The sequence below is a fragment of the Anoplophora glabripennis genome, unplaced genomic scaffold (assembly GCF_000390285.2).
Source record: "Anoplophora glabripennis isolate ALB-LARVAE unplaced genomic scaffold, Agla_2.0 scaffold266, whole genome shotgun sequence".
Taxonomy (NCBI): Eukaryota; Metazoa; Arthropoda; class Insecta; order Coleoptera; family Cerambycidae; genus Anoplophora; species Anoplophora glabripennis.
In genome coordinates, this window is record NW_019416461.1 from 647,816 (window position 1) to 670,407 (window position 22,592).

At 31.2% G+C, this 22,592-nt stretch overlaps 1 protein-coding gene across 1 annotated transcript in view; it reads left to right on the plus strand.

Annotated features, from left to right (window-relative positions):
• The window catches only part of LOC111691559 (ATP-dependent RNA helicase CshA-like), a gene marked incomplete at its 3' end in the record, with an annotated part of 72,249 nt that extends 50,110 nt beyond the window's left edge, over nt 1-22,139 (plus strand). The window contains exons 3-4 of the mRNA XM_023454607.1: nt 21,440-21,726; nt 21,898-22,139. Coding sequence (XP_023310375.1) covers nt 21,440-21,726; nt 21,898-22,139 — 529 coding nt within the window. The remainder of the gene's footprint in view (nt 1-21,439; nt 21,727-21,897) is intronic.
• Between the last annotated feature and the right edge of the window lie 453 nt (nt 22,140-22,592).

A 22,592-nucleotide genomic window follows, 5' to 3' on the forward strand; every position in this document is an offset into this window, starting at 1 on the left:
TTTCGGTAATATTGCAAATGCAACTAAAAATTTTCAGATTCATTTAAAGCCGTTAGACCTTGAAAATTTGATATTTGATTTTCGCCTGCGGCGCTTTTTTTTCTTTTTAGTCAATCAATGAATATGCTTTACCTATCCTCAATGTCACGAGCCTCCACTGCTACAAACCTGATTTCATTTTGATTTAATTAAAAAAAATTAAAAATATTTTTTAATATGAGTTCAGCAACTCGTAATACAAGGAATCTACAACAGAAAAAAAATCTTATACAGGGTGTTCTGCAAGCTTTATGACAATCTTTGACAGATGGTAGCTGGGTTAATTTCAAACATTTTTTCATATATGAACCTAGGTCCAATTCGTTTTTGTTTAGAAGTTTGAAGCATTTTAAAAAATATAATTTCATATTTCAATAAAAAATTATGGTTGCTTGTGTTTGAAATTTAAATAACAACAACTATAAAAATTGTTCAAAATGTCCACCCTCGGCTCGAATGCAAGCCTCACATCGGTCAACTAAAGATGCCATCACTCGACGGATGAGATTTGGATCATTTCTTATGTGGTTAGCTGCATCCTGAATTCTTTTACCCAGCTACCATCTGTGAAAGTTTGTCATAGAGCTTGTAATACCCTGTATTTGGGATGTAGGACAAGAATTCAGTTGTATCGTTTGTAACGTTACTTCAACAAAAATATGAAAAATGCAGCAATATGCTTAGAAATGTAAATTTTTTTCTCATTTCGGTAAACGCAATTACTAACACTCTAAATTACATTTAAATTAAACAAAGCGTTTGAAAGTTAATTAAAAAAAACTTTACTCTAGCAGCTAAATGAAGCAACTTTGAATAAAAGCAAGTTTAATCAAATCATCTCATTTTCATAAATAAGTGTTAGCTCACTCTGTACATACATTTTAAGAAGATAATTATTCCAAAATGCTTTATGAAATTCGTCTAACAGTCACCTAAAGGCATTCTGTAAATCGGGTGGCATGAAATGTTCTTAAAAGTTTTAAAGAATATTATACACCTCCCTTTGTCCCATTCAAGATGTCACTAAATGTATCCAAATACATCCTCGTGGCGTCCTTAAAATACATTTCAACATCCCTTTTCAGACACGGAAAGTGGTGAAAGTACACTATACTCCCTATATTACCGTCGCCCTCGATTAATTTTGTCGACTCCTACACATTTCCAACGTGACATTTTTAAATCAATATTTTCCTGAAAAAAACAGCTCCCAGACGAATACATCTTTTAGGAGGAGAGTTTTAGTAAACTGACGACAGTCTTAATTTTTATTGCGTGTCTACTACCTACGCTCATAAAAGTTCAAGAAATAAGTAGTGACCTATAGGTAGGAACGTTTTAATCATTTTTTCATTTTCCACCTACATATTCTTAACGGCAATCTGTAAGTATTTAGCAAATATTTTTTTTATTCATATTCAGAAAGTACACATTATAGTTAATGTGCAAGAATATTTGCTTAACAATTTCTCCCTCAAAATATGAGTACTTAATAAAAACGCACGAAAACCATATTTGACGTCATACCACTCGTAGATGGCTAGCCCACATACTTGGCTGAGTCTCACATACATCATATTGTATCGCTGGCTATGGATGCAGATACAGACAAAGAAATTTAAACCATCAAATCTATTAAACAAAGGAAGTCATTACAAATTTTGATAACGAAATAATTTCGATTTTTCGAAACGTTCACTATTATTAAACTAAGAATGCTTTTCACGTTCACGTCACGTTAGTATACTGTTGCTTTGTTATCGTGCGTAATTAATTCCTATCCGTTGGTATTTATGGTGATGTATTGTAGACAATTTAATTTGTTGCTCTTTAATAAATAATGCGTACACCTCTGTCCCGCGGCTCAGTTCTGACATCCTTATTTGTGATATATGTAAACATGTTTATTATTTATTTTTAATTTACAAATATAAAAATATTTAAAATAAACAAATAGCCAGGACTAACATCAACTGCAAAACGCTAACGCATATGCGGTAAGAGATTTTGTCTTATAGTTCAGTTTAAGCTCACATATTCCATATTTGCTCCAGACGAAAAGGGTACACTTCTAAATCTATTTATGCAGAAAAATCGTTTTTCAAATATGGACTTCAGTCTTCAATTAAAGTGCATGTGATGTTTTTGTCTGTTTTTTTTAGTGTGCGATTTGGTTATGTAATAGTTTAATAAAAATAACCCGCTACTGATGCTTTTGGGGCAAAGGTTATTTAATTATCTTATAATTATTCTCACAGGTGGAAAAACATCAATTGACAGAGAAAAAATTGAGACTGCACCACTAAATAAGTTGTCGGGTCGAGTCAGTCAAATGTTGTTATGGACCTATTGAGATATTTTGCCAATAAATGTCAAATCTAAACAAGGAGAACGTTGCCCTTGAGAACCCATAAATACGTAAATATCATTGAAGAAAATTCTTTTAAAGCAATTAATACATCACTGACTAAAACCAAAGATTTGCCGTATCTGCAGGTATTTTACTGTAAAACAAATATTTTCTAGTTTCAGATCCGCAAATTTAAAAAAAAAATCCGTTTTTCATTCAATACTGCTGCACAAAGTATTTCTAATATTAGTTTTAAATATTACGCAGCATAACTTTTTGTTTATGACATAAATGTAATACTGGAAATTATACAGAGTGTTAATGATACCGATGAACATAATCAAGTTTAGCCCTATAAAAAATTTTGATATGACGCTTCCTTACGGAGATACAAGGTGTTAAAACTTTCAAATAATTATATTTTTCCTGTAACTTCAATGGCATAAAAGATTGAGTGGTAAAATTTGGGAAATAACATTTTTTTAGTAGAATTTTTTTCAACTTATTCCCAAATATACTCTAGTGGCGTAGTTATTGGGTGAGTAGGGGACCTTTTTTGAAAAAAAAATTCGTACGCCACTGGTTTCTTAAATCATTTTAAATTAAAATGTACAATCAATTTGTGGCAATAAAGTATTATTGTAAAGTATTCGTAAAATTTACTGGTCTTTAGATAATTGGGAAATCAAATAAGAAGATACTTAAGTACCTACGTTGCTATTTACCATTTTCTACTGATTGCTAAATAAATAAATTCAATACCTATTATTTTTGAGAGAATTCAAAACACTGTACAACTTCATAAGAAATGTTCAAAATGCTGTCCTTGGGATGCAGTGCGTGCTTCGCAGCATCTCCGCATTTATCATCTTACACGCTGCATAATTCCAGCCGTATTGTTTATGGTGCGAAACCCTCTGCAATATATTGTCGAAGTACTTCTACATTGGGAACTGGTGTACTATATACCATAGTTTTGAGTTAGCCTCAAAAAAAGTAATCCAAGGGATTCAGATCGGGTGAACGAGCCGGCCAAGCAATGGGACCTCCTCTACCAATCCAGTGATTAGGATACTGATTATTCAGCGACTGTCTAACGGTAAGACTGTAATGAGGTGGCGCCCCATCATACATATACCACAATAATAATTAACGTAACCTCAATAACACTTCTTCTAAAAGTAGTGGTAATTCTTCTTGTAGGAACCTTTGATAAGTTCTACCATCGAGGGTTATGGGTAAAAAGTAGGGACCAATCAAGTAATCGCCCACAATCCCTGCCCAAACATTCAGAGAAAACTGGTCTTGGTATCGACGTTGGGAAATAATATGCGGATTTTCATCCGCCCTTTGGTGGTTATTATGACTATTCGAAATGGTTTCTCTTGTGAATTTCGCTTCATCGGGAAATAATATTAATAATTGAAAATCAGGCTGTACGCATTGTTGTAAAAACCACTGACAAAATTCAAACCTCGGATGATAGTCATTTTCATTTAATGGATGAACTCGCTGGACATGATATGGGCGTAATTGCTGCTCACGTAAGACGTTCTAGATTGTTACATGTGATACGCCCAAATCTGTTGATATCTGTCTGGTACTGGTAGATGGGTCTTCATGTACAGATTCCAAAATTCTGTCTTCCAAATGAACTGTACGAACAGGTCTTTCTCTTGCTCGACGTTTTGGTAGCGACAAATATGCAGTTTCACGAGCTCGACGGTGAACGCTTGAAAAAGTATTCCTTGTTGGGCAACGTTGATTTGGAAAAGTTTGTCTATAAAGTCGTCAGAATGGCAAATTTCATTTTTAATAGATATTGATGATTCAATAATAGTCATGCATATGACCCATAGAGTAGTTGTTTCCTGCAATATCATCAATTAAGAATCTTGTCTATACTAGATTAGAGATATCTTTTTTATACCTAAGCTTTTGGTATCGAAGAACTTTGTTTCACTTCATATGATAGAATTTTTAGAAACATTTTTGAATTTATTTGAATTAGCTTAGGTAATACCTAATAAAAGCTAATAAAAAAAAATTATAATTTTTGTTAAAGGATGCATCAAACCTGTTACAGCTTATTCCACGCAAGAACTGATAAAAAATTTGGCAACATCTCGGAAACACTTTTAAGGCGTTTTTCTCAAAATAACTATGGAATAACTACAAAATAAAATTGGCAGTAATTAATATTTTATTTTTTGTAAGACTGATGTATTACTAACAATTATATAATTACAAACCTTTTTAAAATATTTCGTTAATTTCGTTATTATGTAATATTGTTTTGGCTCGAGTTACATAGTAATATACAAATGAAACGTATCCGCTTTGAAAAGCGAATAAATTAAAACGAGAACTAATATTTGTCTAATTATACAAACGTTTTAAAAGGGTATAGAGCAACATCACACAACGTCATATTTGCCAAATGAATTTAATAATCATAGGAAAAATCTCCTTTTAAACACAAATAATGTTTAAACAATTCAGGAATTAGTGACGTCTAAGCAGAGGCAATACAATAAAACAGTAGATACTTTTATATATTTGACCACAGTGCAGTGCAGTAAATTATCATCATATTTTATGTATACTGCAGTAAAATAAATAAGTATATAATTGAGTAAGAAATTCAGGTAATAGTATTTTAAAACGCACTTTAATTCTTGGGTACGCCGCCACTGAGCGGCATAAACCGGGGCACCCAAAAATTTGTGTGTGAAGTTGTATTAGTGCACTATCAACGTTGCCAGTTGTTTTTAAATCAATCTACATTGTGGGCTGTGACAATGAAAAATAATTTAGTAAAACAGATTGCATTTGTATAACTTAGCAGGGTGTTATATTAAAGTCACCATATTTTTTTGATATCACTGTGATCGAAGCGCTGAACAAAAACAAAACATTTTATCGTTTTTAAAAAAACAAAAGTTTTTACGTTATTTATTAAATATAATTAAAAATAATTTTATGAAAACAGATTAATTTAATATTACAACACCTTGTTATTTTAAAGTTACCATATTTTTTATATTAATGCAGACGAAGTTCCGAACACTAAAAAATCAATGTTCTGTTGCGGTATGCCTTTGAAGGTGGATAAGACGACTGTCCTCGCGCCTGATGTAGAACAAGAATAGCCGAAAACTTTACTGTTTCAATTGCTTATACAGGGTGTATCTTAAGTGATGACTTTAATTTCAAGGAGTGATTCCTTGTCATATTTTAAACAAAAAAATGCATATGAACATCGGTCCGCAAGTGCTTCGTTACCGTTATAAATCGCATTTATTTGCGCAGTTTTTTGGAGAAACCATCGACAATAATCTAACCGTGCAGGAAAATCTCTTGGCAACAGTGGTTGCACGCGTTGAATGTGGTACGGATAAAGTAAATTTGTGTGCAAAACCCTCCAAACACTTTGATGACTTATGTTAAACTGTTCAGATAATCTTCGCGTACTACTTGACGGATTAGCTTCCACTTCTTGTAGGATTGCTTCTTCTAGTTGTGGTGTCATTATTGTTCTCGGTCTACCAATACGTTCAGCGTGAGCATTTAAAGATCCAGTTTCGCACAGTCTAGCATGGAGCCTTATGAAAGTTCTTTCTGATGGAAGTGGTCTATTGGGAAATCGTTCCTGGTAAATTCGACGGGCTTGTGCAGCATTTCCATCTGCTAGCCCATAAATGAAATGTATTTGAGCTTGTTCAACGTTATTCATAGTTAACTGCACACTAAAAGATAGTCAACTGACAGTATCTTGTCACTTTTAATGCCAAATATCATCGGAATTTTGTTATCACAGGAATTTTTGTATTCAACAAAAAAACATTTCTTTAAAATCTTTTTTAAGCAGATAAGGTAGGAGAATCGATTATTCTAGTCCAAAATGGCATACAGGGTAGCAGAAAAAAGTTGCGATGGATTAAAGAGGCCGAAATCGTTGCCGGTGGCGCCCTCAAAAAAATACACCTAAATTGACCACAGCTTTGAATTTGTCATTCCAAAAAACCCCCGTGTATGAAATTTCATTAAATTATTTCGAATCAGTCGAAAGATATTTAAGAAAATGCGATTTATTTTCCCAACTGTGACACCCTGTATCTCGGTAACGAAGCACTTGCGGACCGATGTTTATATGCACTTTTTTGCTTAAAATATGACAAGGAATCACCCCTTGAAATTAAAGTCATAACTTAAGATACACCCTGTATATTGGTTTAGTCTTCGACTTAATCGGTTTCGAGAAGGTTGTACATAAAGTGCCTTTATGTGGTGTAAGTGTATAATCTTATAAAATTATTTATTTCCGTATTCAGTGACGATAGAGTGAAATTTTGTGTTTAAATTTTAATTTAGACATGGTCTATTAAAACCTGTGATATAAGATTCTCATTAACGCCAAAATACTTTTTTTAACCGTTGATCAGATTCCTCCTAATTCGGAAGTCTTTGGTTACTTTTTATTCATATTTTACTATGAAGATATTGCACTGCAACAATCCATGGTTCTAAAGTAATCAATTACAAATTTTTGAAGGATCGTAGAGCTTTTAGGAAATGTCTCAGGAACACATCACCTCCTTCTCATCTTTCTTGATTGACTTGTTTTTTATATACTTTTACCTACTCCGAGTCATGCAGTACATTCTTCACTTTGAACATGTCTCTGTTATGCCAATTTGCATTTTCCTTTGTCATCCGGGAATATGAGAGAAGCCTGCAAACCAAAATAAATATATAGTTAGAAAAAGATATAATTACTGTTAGAGCAATTATGAGATTAGATTATTATGACATCTTTAAAGAAGAGATCAAAAAATAAACGTGTAATTTTATATCCTCAGTATCAAGTTGTAATATGTAGTTTACTATTATTTCCTGATTTAATGTGAATGAGGAATTTAATGACATCGAGGAACAGCAAATATTTAGAATTATATATTATATACATTCAAGTAAATCGTTGATAAAAAAAAAGAAACAAGAGCGGTCACACGTTAAGTCTTTGAGGAACTCCAGCATTAGGTTTGTATTTAAGTAAAATAGGAGTATGTTTAATTACTACCTACTTAAATAACATGAAATTGTGTTTTTCATTTAATTTATTTATTTTTAATCCTCGAAAACAAGAATACACTAGTCTGCCTGGTTCAAAGAGGTTTAAAAAAAGTTCATTTTTTTGTTTTGTTTTTTTTTTACGTAGAGTAACTGAAGCTTAATTTTCTTTCGAAATCGAAAAGATATCCTCGGAAACTGTATTTTAATTTTTATTGACTATAAACATCACAAATTGTATGGTAGGAACACCTTTTTCATTTGACGAGAACAATTGTAAAAATTTACTTCAATATTGCTGTTACACTTTTTATGTTTTTAAGTGCCTACGTATTTTATCAATATTTCACCTTCAAAAGAAAAGTAATAAACACATTAAAATCAGTTGCTAAGATTAATGACAGCTAGTACGTACATTAAATTAGTTCATTAATTTTTGGATAATATGGGCAATCGTAAAACCGTTATCTCTAGAAAAAATATATAACCAAAGCAATGTTGTAAATATTTAATAGCCAGTATGAAGAAGAAATTATATCTATCCGTCCTCTGAACATAAAATTCTTTATAACCTAAGGACTCTAAATAGTATTGTAATAAGATGCAATGTAATAAAAGTACCTAGATTTGTTAGAAACTATGTTCATAAATCTATCTCGGGTAACGTAAGGTCTAATCGGACTTAATGTCTTCCACAGATCTGTGTGAATGTAACTCTCAGACGACTCCTCTAAATCTGCTAGGAGAATTGTACAACTTCACCCGATCACATACCAGCTGATGAAAAATCGTTGGGGTGTGCTAAAGACGTTTCCTAAATGGTTTTGTCCACTGAGTTGATTCGTAGATAAGGAGACACTTATAAACATCCTGCTTTAAATTATGACGTGTTCAAACTGAATGATTCATCTTAATGAACAATTTAATGCAATACATTGAAATGCTAAAATACAATATTTTTTATATACTTTTTATTTTTATTTTTGATGCCACAGATTTCAAATATGTTTTTATCACGTACATTTTCATATCAAAAAGACTAAATTGGTTTTTCAGTACACCATTTGACTAAAGATTACTCGGTAAATCTAAAAATATAAATATAAAACAAATTTTAGTGACGGTAATACATAAAAAACTACGAAATGTTTCAATAAAAGAAAGGAATTTGGAAAGATAGTTGTAAGATTTGTAAAAAAAAGTATTTATTAGGACTGTATTTATGTAAAAAATAGTTAGTTATTAAGATGATATAAAAAAGCCTTTAAAATGGAAAACACATCTATAATAACATTTAAAGACAGTGTACAAAACCTACAATTTGTCAAAAAAGTTTCCATATAGTAAGGAATTTCTAGAACATTTCCAGAAAAATCCGTGACAGTTTTTTGTTTGACATAAATCCAAATAAGCACTATCGAAATACCCAGAATTAGTTTAATCTCAACTAATTTGAGTTTGAGTCGAGTTGCAACAAGTTGGAACCGTAACATTGCTCCAAAACAAAATAATTCAGTAAATTTGATTGTAAAGTAACCTAAAAACTTCAAAATAATGAATATATAAAAAATAAAGCGAATAAGTACAAAAATAAAAAACAAATTTACTCGAGATATCGAGTAGAACCCAAAGAAGGTAAAAAAGTCATATCGAAATTAAAAGTTTATAAAAAAAAATCTCCTATTAACTGAAATTTCAGATAGTAAACAAAAAGTAGGCTGCGATTACAAGGTACACAGTGGCACAAAAAAGACTAACGAAGTCAATATACCGAGTGGTTCAAACAACGACCAGGCAAAAATAGTATACTCAGTGGCTCAAGAAACCATAGGAATTTAAATTAGAGACTAATAACAATGAGTTAAAATAAAAATGAATATTTCAAATAAATAAATTCAAAATTTGAAAGTTAAACTCAAAGATAGCATAAAGTTTTTGTCTGTGGGGGAATTCGCTCCTAAGCGATACGGCCAATTGAGATAATTGTCTTCATTATTTTCAAATAATTATTTCTAAGTTACTGTGGAGAATAGTTAATTTAGTCAACAGCACAAAGCATAGTCAACAATTCTGCTTCAAAAATATTACGATTTGGAAATGTTTCTGCTACAGAAATAGATTCAAATATTGTGAAACTTACTCCAATGAGTCTAAAATGTAAAAATCTAAAAAGTCAATGAGGAAACGGTTGAAAGTTTTGTGTAGTAAGGGATCACGTGTGAAAATCAACCACTTCAGTGGAGAAAAATCTCTTGTATTGCGCGAGCGGTATGCGAAAAAAGGTGGATCATTTTAATAATGTGGAACGTGACAGCAAAATGTCCTGTGCAAAAAATATTACAGATATATTGATATTATGATATTTATATAACATTTATTTACGTAGGATTTAAATCTGCAAAAAATGTGAGAGATAAATGCTGCACATAAAATATTGCTAACTGATCCAAAAATAGAAAAGAGAGTTCATCAGTTTTCACTTGCAAAGAATTTCTAAAGATGTTGCAGTGTTATATTGAAAATACACCAGTCGATCTTCAGAAGAAAATTCTATATTGAATTAAAAAGAAACTGTATTTCAGGTCAAAGAAAGAACTCAATTTGATGAAATTACTGTTTTTTTTAAGCAACTTTCATTTTGGTTTCATTTTAGTTGAATTACTAAAAAGCAGAATATGCCTTTTTATGATTGAATGGATATATAAAATTGAATATCTTTTATTTTAATCAATAAAACCACAAAACAATGACTACGTCATTGGAGGATATTTCATCGTCAAAATATCTCAAGCGCTTCTACCCATATTAGGACCTAGGTGAAAGGGGAAGAAATGTGAAAAGCCACATAATTCATTATGTGCAAAATACTGACAATAGAGATTTTTTTCACAGAAAAGATGCCTTCAAATGACTCACCATAAAAAAATGATTTACAATGAAAATTAATTTAACTACTTTGTACACCAAGATGAATAAAATTATTATACGGTAATGTTGCTCCTTTGTAAGTTGCCTTAGGTATTGAAGCGCGTATATAGCCTGAGATCAATTCTAAGCTTGGCTGATGTCTTTTGTCGGTAGAAAAACGGTTCTTTCTGTAAAATAATTAACTATTGATTAATTCAAGTAAAACCCTAACAGTATTTAAATGATTTCGACTTCTTGTATACATTCATCGACATAGTTAATGCATAAGTTAAGTATAAGTTAAACGAAATGAAATTCTAGTTAAATGTACTATCGTTACTCTTTATGCAAGGCGTTATCAGTAAAAAAATATTTGTGTGTAATATTTATCCGTTTACGTCAATTTTTTTTATAATTCACAGTATACGATGTTAAACAAAAAGTATACTTATCCTTATCGTCATCCACCAACAGGACTAGTTTCAGTTTCATACATTACAATGCACAATTTCTTTGGAATAAATATTTTTTGCACGATCAAGCTTTTTTAGTTCACTTACCATGTTTGTTTCTACGACAGTAGGATGCGCTTACTGGTTGCTAAGGCTAACAAAACGGTAAGTAATTCACTTACAATTCTAGAACGGTAAGTGAATAACTGTCAAAATAGACATTTTCAACATCGCATTGATTTGGAATGAGTTTTCTGGAATTCAGTTTTAAATGTGGGTAATTGATATAAAAGAAAGATGTATTTTGAATCTATTTATTAATGTTGAAATTAAATGTACAGTTTGTACAATTGCTTACAGAAATTGGAACAGTACATGTTTTTTCAATTTCTATTCTATTCTAGAACTGTCAATTTCGTCAATTAAGAAAGCCGTGACAACAATAAACATCAGTAGGTTTCAAAAAACCTGCTTCGCAATTTAATTCAGAAACGTCATTTTTGACGTTACATAAAAAATTAAATACGTATATATAATTTCGTTTTCATTTATTGCGATCGTGCAAAAAATAGTATAATCATCACGAACGTTAAGAGTTATACCGTTCTCAGACAAAATTGGAGGCTTCGCTTCGCTCAGCCTCCAAACATTGTCTTCGAACGGTAAATTACCCTTACCGTCCTTAATGCTTATATTATATTAATATACTATATCAAATCGCAGTATCCTTCAAAAACTTTGACATAGCAGCCTGTATGACAATTAAAAAGTCTGTGTCAAACGTTCTCTATGGGTCTTTAGATTAACCAGTCATCAAGCAGAGGCATTCAATGCACAGAAATTGAAACTAACAATAGTGACAAAATTTAATGTATTAACTAGAGTTAAAAGAGAAGAAGGTCTCTCTGTGGATTAAAGCAACTAAATACATCAAAGATCAGGTGACATAATGTGGTGTGATGTTATGGTATTCCTCCAACCATAACTGGCCACTTTTATTTGCTCTTGTTATTCTGATTGTCGTGCGACTCTTCAAAAATTTTGTTTAAAACCATCGCATCGAACTCGAGCAGTTCAAAATATACCTAAAAAAAGAGGCAGGTATCTGTCGGTTCAATGACCTCCATACTCTCTCTTTAAATCCAATACAGCATTGTGTCAATTATGTATTTAGGGCTCTAAGCTCTAAATCAGCCCGAAAATTCACCCCATATTCAGGAATAACCCAAAAATCGATTCGATTTGACCCCAATAGAGTTGTCCAATATAAAAACAAACCATATACAAATTGTTGCTGAGTCAAAGATTTTATATAAAAGAACCTGCCTGTATAGTCAAATTTTAAATATATGACAAATTAGTGGTACAAATCATTTATGAATTTTTGCGATACTTAAAAAATAGTCTCACGTCATAAGGGACAATTGAACAAGAAGCTAGTAGCGATCCTATTGCATAATTTTGAAGAAGAAGAAAATATGTCAAAATTGTCCATCAAACCCTGCTGCCCTGTTTCCTGTTTTTTAAACAAAAGTGACACTAGTGACAGCAGTCTATCAATTCAACAAAATTTAAGTGATGTTTTGTTCCACATTTCACATAGCCAATTGCATTATCTCCATAAGACTACACTATAAATTTCCATAAATAAATAGGTGTTTTATATAAATAAATAAACAATAAAATCATTTATTAAATATGTTGATCCTTACCTGACTGCTTTTATACCTCTGATTTCACCAATATTATAACGCTCGTCTCTTTTTAAAAATTCAATTCATCATAAAAATAACAATTTTCGGTAAAATTTGCCAAGTAGCTTTCACAAATCCTGATTCACACATTCTGCTTTAATTATAAGGGAAGATATTAAATGATTATTACTAAATAATAATTTTACTTAATAAAGGAATTCGAAGATTAAGGAAAATAAATCGTAGACTTGAAAATATTTTATGCGACAGTGTCACTGACAGACTAACACTACTGACAGTGTTGACAGAGCGTCTTCTTCTTCCAATATTTTTCCTTTACGCAATCATTTACACATAATTTCACTACAAGGTGCTCCTTATGACGTCACAGCCGTTTTGAAATATTGTAAAAATATCAGTTTTAAAATAATTATTTTAAAACTGTTCTGACGCATTTCTCAATCTCTAATTGTGCATACACACTAATTAGTACGTGTAGAATTATATAATCTACTTTTTGAATTGGTTAACAACCCTATTATGAATCTCTTAAAACAGGAAATTGACTTTTAAAAAAATATATAAATAATTAAAATATATAATTGAAGTACCCAAAGATTCACGTCGTCCAAATAATCATACGTATTAAAAATAATTTAGGTACATAGGTACCAAAAAGCAAAATTCAATAATTTTTAAACGCACAAGTACAACACAAACTACAACGTATGTTCAAAATTTCCATCACCATTTTCGATGCACGCACGACACCTTCGAATCCACTTTTCGCGCACTTGCCGGAAAACACCTCAAGAAAAGGAAATAGTGGTATCCAAAAAACACTCAGACACGGTGCAACTCCAGATATCAACTGAATTATATAATGTTGGACAGCTTAGTACCTCGTGTTATCCAAGGCGCCGTTGTCACATTGTGCGATACCTATGAATTTTATAGAAATTTAAATTTATTACAACACTAATTAATTTTTGGAATTAAGCATACAAAAGTTCAATAAACATTGTATAATATTCTATGCACGTAATTATGTCAATATTCCTTAATTAAGCGAACTTCTGTACATCAAGTTGGAGACATTGATAATTTTTTTCTCGGTAATGGTTGAGTTTGGGATTCATATTATATAAGGTTTTTTTGTTTATTTTAATGTATTCTATCGTCTGTTAAAACTAAGGCAGTCAATCTTCTAACACCCTGTATAAATGAATGAATTCTAATAATATGCAATAATTTTAAGTTGAGAATTACTGTTAATTCTCTAGTAGTGCCATATGTTTGAACATTGTACTGAGTAGAGTAATAATATGAATACTTCTACGTGTGAACATATAACTCACAGCAACATAACGATGATCTACGTTGTAGAAAAATAAAACTGAATGTGAAACGTAACTTTATATTTCAAAGAATCCGTTTACAAATGATATATTTCCATGTCAACTGCTTCCCTTATTGGCAAGAGACGAAAAACACATATCAGAAATCTATTATTTCGAGCAAAGAATTTATCTGAATAAAAATTGGTTCCACAATTTGATCATAGTGCATAGTGTTCCAAAATGAGCTGAAATTTTATATTGCAGATCGTTGTGTACGAGGTCGATTCAGAAAATAACGAACTTTTTGGATTATGGAGATATTTAGTGACAGTTGGCAGTATTGTGCATAACTCCTTTGTAACTACCTGTTCTTGAATTGTTGACATCTCATTTAGTTTTCGTGATATTCTTATTTGAGTGCATTGGTGTTCAAGTGTTAGTGACGATGTTTGAAAAGTGCGATTTTCTGAAACAACGAGGCTACGTAAAATTTTGCGTGAAAGTGGGGAAAACTGAAAATTTTTAAAAATATAAGTAAAACGAATTTGGCGGACAGCTATACCTTAATTGCGCGAACTATTAATAGGAAGCTTAATTAAAATTTCATACCATTGTCGTTTTCCCTTTATTTCATAATAGAGAGATAAAGAGGGGTGGCTAGCATAAGAAGCTTCCGGTAATAACGTACGATTCAAATATAAATGTTTTAAATTAAATAAAAATATGTAAGGAGGTATTAGCGAAATTACTTGTATAGTTCGCATCAACTTTCATTCATGACAAAACACTAAACATATTTTTGATGTAAACACCCCATTACTGCGTCAATCGACATTGTTTCTGGAAGTTTGCTCAATAGAACTATTTCACCAGTAACTGTAAAACGGATTTAATTATGAGATTGACGTTGTCCGCAGTTAACAATGAATAATTGTAACTGGATGTTTAAATTTCTATGTAACTATTAAAGACTAGTAATACAACATCGATTCTATGATTCTAATAGGCACTGTGAAAAAAGTCAGCGCAATATTTATTTTTACTTAAGCGACTAGCCTATATTTTTACTTTACTTTAAAATATATTAAACTAGTGAATTATTAATTTAATTTTTAACACCCTTTAAAGTGAGGTAAAAATACAAAAATAATATTAAATATGTATAATTAAAAGAAAGATTATAAAATTATGTTTTTTGTAAATGTCTTGCATTTCATACTATATATAATTTAATACCTATAGATATTGAGTTAGTATATGACATAAGGAAGAAAAAAAAGATATACTTCTTGTTGTAAAGTTTGTATTATTTAATTATATCAATATGTCAGGTACATGTTTTTTTATTAATAATGTTTGGTTTGCTTATTATTTTTTCTTTTTAGATAATTATTAATTAATGTAGCTGAGACATTATGTACTTAAATATTGCTGGTGTAATTCAACGCTGGGTAGGTAGTTCTTTAGTCTGCAGAGTAGTAGTTTCCTACAATATCATTAGGTATTAATTAATAGCTTGTCCTTGAATATGTATTTTTTTGGTGTGAAAGAGCATTTGGATTCATCAGAAGAGAATTTTAGGAAAATTTTTAGAATTCATTTGAGTTAGCATACACTTTTAAAAATAAAGTTTAAAAACTAATATTAAAAATAAAATAAAATAAAATAGCCGATACTACTTACCAACTTTTAATGCACTGAAAATTCCTAATTATGAAAATTCCAGTAACGTTGTCATTTTCAAACTTTGGTATTATTTTGAAGAATTCCACTGGAACACGGTAACACAACTGTTAACAAAGTGTATTTTTGTTGAAATTTTTCGAATCTATGTTAAATTTTATCTATTCGATTATGTCGAGATAAAGTTCGTATACGTACAGAAGGGGTAGTTTTGGCGAAGACGGACGTTTTCCGTTACATCTTGTTTATTTTAAAGTTTTGCAAAATTATACTTGAAAGTCCGAAAAGCTTTAGAATTTTAAATAAAAAAGGAACTCTTATTTTGAATCAGTAGGCCCAAACGTATTCTAAATATTTCCTTCATTAATTTTTTACTTCCCTATTTTACATTTTGGTTAGTATCTTAGCGACGTCAGTCTTTGAATCGTTGTAGTTAAGACCGTGGGTTCGAGACCCGCAATGGGAAGATCGTAAATCAGCTGTACTCATGAATAGAAGTAAGGAGCAGGTGGAATAAAAGAACGTTGGTCCGGATCAATGTTACAGATTAGTACCTATAGTCTTTCCGAAGTCAGTTGATCAAAAACGCCTAGCAATAAAATTTAATGAGTTTCATTGGCGTCCCTAAAAAATTTTTCTGCTAGCAATTGTAATATGAATGATTAATAGAAGGTGCCTATAATAAATTAAAATTACTTGAATCACACCAAATTCCGCATTGCTGCAATGAACTACTACATTTGTTGACAACTGATTTTATGGCCATGTCACCCAGTGCGGCTGTGTTTGTGCCGCGTTTGCCCCCGTGCTAATTTTTCAACTGGGCGACCAGACCTGTATATGGATACGGTTAAATAAATATAGGAACAAGTTTTTCAAATATTTGAATGCCGAATTGCTGCGTCAGCGACCGAACCTAGTACATACTGCCAACCTCTTGGTTCTTCAATTGAGATTGGAATGACTATACCAATGAACATTTGAGAATCGCCATAATTAATAAGTTTTTATAGGATTACTTGTCTTGAGTTGAACGATGGTTACATTTTACTAACTTAAGTTATGGATACAAATGCTTACCGAATAATAATATGCCTCCAATTCTTCGACTTTCGATATTACGCAGAACATCAATAGTAATTAATTTAACTCTTATACGTTTGTTTGCAACTCTAATGTACATTATCGTAATACTCGACAGACTAGTTATTTGCGACCGCCTCGTTTTCGACTAAATCTATCATCCAGAAATGCACCTCAGCTAAATCTTTACAATGTTTTAGCTGATGCCGTAAAAGAGTTAAACTCTTGTAAATTTAAATTTAAGTATCAAGAAATATCTTCTCGAAAATTGTTTTTATTCGGTGCAGAGAGTATCTGAGGGCTACCACCAGGCTTTTAAATTTTTAATTATTTTCTGTCTTGATTTTTAATTGTACTTTTGTCGTTATGTATGTTTTGTTACTCTGTTATTTTTTGTTTTATACGTTATGCATTATTGATTTTTTTCTTTACTATTGATATATGTTTGACTTACTACAATCACCTCTTTGTATAAAAAGTAGTTAATACATTTATCTATCTATAGGTGCAATGTGCATAACCAAATACTTTTAAACCAAATCCACTAACTTTCGAAGCTTCAGACGAATTTTTGAAAAAGTTAAATATGAACAAATTGAGATGAAAAACATCCGTCAGTCTCACTTAAATGAGCCCTTTCGAATTTTTAATTCAAGCCATCTAATTTTACGTAAAATTTAACTTTAACTGTTGAAAATCGTATAAAAACAATATATTTTGTTAACAGCTATGGCGTAATAAAAAACACTTTAATTGTAAGGAGTTGTAGCTCCCTTTACAAAGGTATAATAATTTTGACGGCTATTATCAGCCCTTTAAATTCGTTGCGTTATTTATTGACGTCCTGTATAGAATATATTTTATGGAAGCTACTATTTTCTGCGACGTTATTAATGGCTTATATATTTAGAGTTATCCTGCGTAAAATCTAAAAAGGGATCAATCCAGCCATCATATCATTCTCCGGATTACACGGTAAGTGGATGGTATTCGGTTAAATTCTAATTTCCTGTCATGTACCTATCATTTCTGTTCCGCTGAACTTATTTGTGCTACGTATGTAACCACTATGTATTGAATTGTTTGGATTATTGTGTAATGAAACTTGTAGGAGGATTTAGCTAGATGGTACTTAAATGGCATTTAACTGACAACTTGTTCAAACTGGCCACATGAATACCGTTAATAGCAGTCCTTAGATATCCTTTTTATTATTTCCTTTGCAGAACCTTATTTATATCGGGCGTCCGGTTAACAAATAATTTAAGAGGTGCTTCTACTCATAAAAATAGTGGCAAATATATTTTTTTAATATTACAATATAATTACCTAACCATTACTTTTTTCGATTAAGCGGTTTTGCTTTCTAATATACAGGATGTTTTCTTATGTCCATATCAAAAGGCAGTTCCTTGGCTTATTTTACGCCAGCAAGTTGCAATGTTACATATATCTAAATATATGGTTTAACCACATATCTAACCCATATGCGACACTTAGAGAGATAGAGCTACTTTGTGCAACACGAATGGAGATACATCCAAGTTAAAGGGACTGAACGCATGCGTATTTCCCAACAGAACAGCTGTTAAAATATATATAGAGCTATATAAATATATAGCTGTATAAAACTTTAAGTATATATAAATTTTGTAGAGTAAAATAGAGTTTTTGATTATTTTGCCCATAAAATGATGCTACGTATGAACGGTTTTTATCTGCGAATTAAATACATTACCGATGAAGCCCGAATACTTCCGTACATGTTTTATCTCCGTGTGGTCTATGTTAGAGACGTTACGTATAAATCGTATAATAGCCATTTTGGGCATTTTGTAAACATTGTTGCCGTTAGCTGTATTGAAGTGTTTTAAAAAGTGGTTTACAGTGGATTTATAGTTATTTATTTTTAAAACTGTGGCGTTTTTATTAACAATTATTTGCATTTACAAAGAATGTCTAAATCAGTATCGGAAATGCAATAAAGAAAATAAAAATATACATTTTTTCGGTTTCCTAAAGAAGAACAATTGTATGATTATTACTTTTTATATAGGTAATATTAAATTGCTTATAAAAATTGTTTAAATATTAAATTTTTATAATATAAATTGTTCTATTAGATGTCGATTGAAAAATGTGGACACCCAGAATTAATAATGCACGGATAAAACGATTTCAAATTTACATAACTAGTGTAATACCTTTTGGAAGTTAAAATGACATATTTTCTATATTCATTATTATTTATTAGTTAGATAAAATTTGATTGCTAATTGTATATGTAACTACCCAGGAAACACCATTTATAATTTATGTAAAGATGTACCTCCAGTTCAACATCCCTGTCCAAATTTTTCTTTGGACTATTTAATAAAGTAACTTGTAATTCTGCGAATTTACTACCAGATAAAATCTATTAATAAAAATGTTAGTAAAACTCCTAATATAAAAAATGTAAAATTAAATATGTGTATAATTTGTTATTAGGTATTTTATTTCAACAAAAAATTAATGAACACTTAGCAATTTTATTTTAATATATTAGTTATCTAATTTATCATCCCGGTTAGACAGACACTTTATCAATTAAGGAAAATTGTGATAAATGTAGGTGTAAGCATTTTATCACAATTTTATCTAATTTATCATCCCGGTTAGACAGACACTTTTTGAAAATGATAAATGTAGGTGTAAGCATTTTATATTCATGTTCATTCAATATTTCGAATTGGCAACACTTTCTTCAGATATCAATTTTTATTGTCCTATCTGGCAACGTTTAGCATCCAGTTTAAATGGACAAGGTCAACGGCGGCATATGTGCCTTATCAAAGGAGTGTCGCATATGGGTTAGATATGTGGTTTAACTAATGAAAGTATGTGTAATTCTAGGATTATAGTGGCAACTTTTTACATTCACTTAAGTAAAACATTAGCCAAAAAAAGTTTAATTATTCTATACGAAACACCTAATAGACATAAATAATAGTATAAAGCAAGATTTGACCAATTTTCTATAATCAAAATAAATTTTTAAAAAATTGAAAATATATCAACCAATACGAGGGCTTATAGTAGAGGATCCGCACTAGAAACGACCTTCACCCATCTGTTTAATTGATGAAAAGTATTTTATATGAAATTTAATATATTAAAAAATATATCTCGAGTGGGTTGGCTAAAAAATTCCTGGCCAGAGTATGATTAATTAAAAATTGAAGAATGGCTTTTTATTAAATATTGCACTCATGAGTTTAACGAATAAATTTAATACCAACCGAAAGTATGAAGCCTATAGAATATACAAACGTTGGGTTGTCTATTTTTTTCCTGGCGTAACTACTGAGTTGGCAGGTATAAACAGGTAAATTGATACTAGTTATTTTCACCTATTTGTTTAATAAATAAATCTTATATCAAAATAAGCGCTATTTAATTGCGAACACGATGATATGGGGTTGTCTGTAAAAAATCTGGCCTGAATGACGGTTGTCGAGTTTTGAAAGGTGAAAATTTTATGCGAGTGGAAACTTGTGACAAAGAGGTCCGAGCTAAATATCCCGTGCGATAGAAGAGGACGTAACATTGCAGCTGTGCGCGACGTGATCGCCAGATGAAAGAGAGTGCGCATGCCATTTGTTCATGCAACAGAGAAGGATAGCGATACATTAGTAAATACTGAGCATTATTTTGAAGTGGTTAATAACTTATATTTATATAATATTGTAATAATTTTTTTGTACGTAATACAAGATCCTTAAAGTACCTATGTTTTTTACCATTTCATTTTATTTTAATTTTTTGATTGTTAACTTTGTTCATTTTTAATTATTTTCCTGAAATAACAAAAAAATTTCAAGATAAGTACATATCGCTATCATATTTTTATTCAGAAGGACATTTATATCGCGTGTCTAATGCCAAAAGGGCATATAACTTTTTTTTAGATTGCTAATCACTTCAGTATAAAAATAATAAAATAAAAAATAAATGCCAAAAAGGCCTATTGAAAAAAATATAAATGCCTTTTTGGCATTAATTTTTTTTGCTTTTTTGGCTCCTACGGTGGACCTATATAGAGCATATACCTTTTTGGCATTAGGCAGGCGATATATTGTAATGCCACATATAATATTATATTATTATTTAATATATTATATATTTATCGTTGTTTTCTCAACTCTAATGCCAGTTGCTCCAAAATAATGTTTAGTATTTACTAATATATCGCTATCCTTCTCTGTTGCATGAATAAATAGCATACGCGCTCTCTTTCATCACGTCGCGCGCAGCTACAACTCTGTGTCCTCTTCTATCGTACGGGATATTTAGCTTGGACTTCTTTGTCACAAGTTTCCACTCGCATAAAATTTTCACCTCTCAAAACTAGACATTAAACAAATAGGTGAAAATAACTAGTATCGATTTACCTATTTATACCTGCTAACCCAGTAGTTACACCAGGAAAAAAATTGCCAGCCAATGTTTGTATATTCTATAGGCTTCATACTTTCGGTTGGTATTAAATTTATTCGTTAAACTCATGAGTGCAATATTTAATAAAAAGTCACTTTTCAATTTTTAATTAATCATACTCTGGCCAGGAATGTTTTAGCCATCCCACTCGAGATATATTTTCTAATATATTAAATTTGATATAAAATACTTTTCATCCATTAAACAGATGGGTGAAGGTCATTTCTAGTTCGGATATTAGACTATAGGTTGTTATTTCCAAGTATAAGTTACTGAATATAGTAACAAATCTGAAAGTTGTTGCTCTTTCAGTCAATAAAGTATGTTTCACATTCGTAGGGCATTTGAATGTGAAGACGGTCACATATGTTGTATTAGACGAAGCAGATCGCATGTTAGATATGGGATTTGAACCACAGATTCGCAAAGTTATGTATGCGATCAGACCAACCAGACAGACTGTAATGACGAGCGCCACATGGCCTCCGGGGGTGAGGCGGCTAGCTGATTCCTACATGAATGATCCCATTCAAGTTTATGTGGGCAGTTTAGATTTAGCAGCTACACACACCGTTACTCAGATCATCGAAATGATGCCAGATGATGATGAAATCAAATTGCAAACTGTGAGTATCATAAGAGTGAAATGTTGAAACATGTATTTTTAATAACTTATTTAAAAAAATTTGACTTGTCACCAAAAAATTCTCATTTCAATTTGGATGTTTTAAATTTTCTTAAGACGTCAAACATCATTCTTATATTTTTTTATTTATATTTTCTCGTTTGTATATTAGTTGATGGATTTTGTCCGCAATATGAGTCCAGATCAAAAAATGATCGTTTTCTGTGGAAAAAAATCACGTGCCGACGAGATATCTTCAGAATTAGTACTTGCTGGCATAGATTGCCAATCCATACATGGCAATAGAGAACAAAGCGATAGAGAACAAGCACTGATAGATATCGCTAACGGCACTGTTAAAATTCTTATAGCGACTGATGTAGCATCTAGAGGATTGGATATAGATGATATTACGTGAGTACTTCNAGTTGGTCGCTATAAGCTACTCCCTACGTCCAATGTGTCAGAGCCAACTTCGACCACGTTTTTATTTGAACGCTCGTTATATTTATCGTTGCTTTCTCAACTCTAATGTCAGTTGCTCTAAAATTATGTTTAGTATATATAGTAGATATATCGCTATCCTTCTCTGTTGCATGAATAAATAGCATGCGCGCTCTCTTTCAACTCGCGGTCACGTCGCGCGCAGCTGCAATGTTGCGTCCTCTTCTATCGCAAGGGATATTTAGCTCGGACCTCTTTGTCACAAGTTCCACTCGCATTAAATTTTCACCTTTCAAAACTCGACAACCGTCATTCAGGCCAGATTTTTTACAGACCACCGTATATCATCGTGTTCGCAATTAAATAGCACTTATTTTGATATAAGATTTATTTATTAAACAAATAGGTGAAAATAACTAGTAT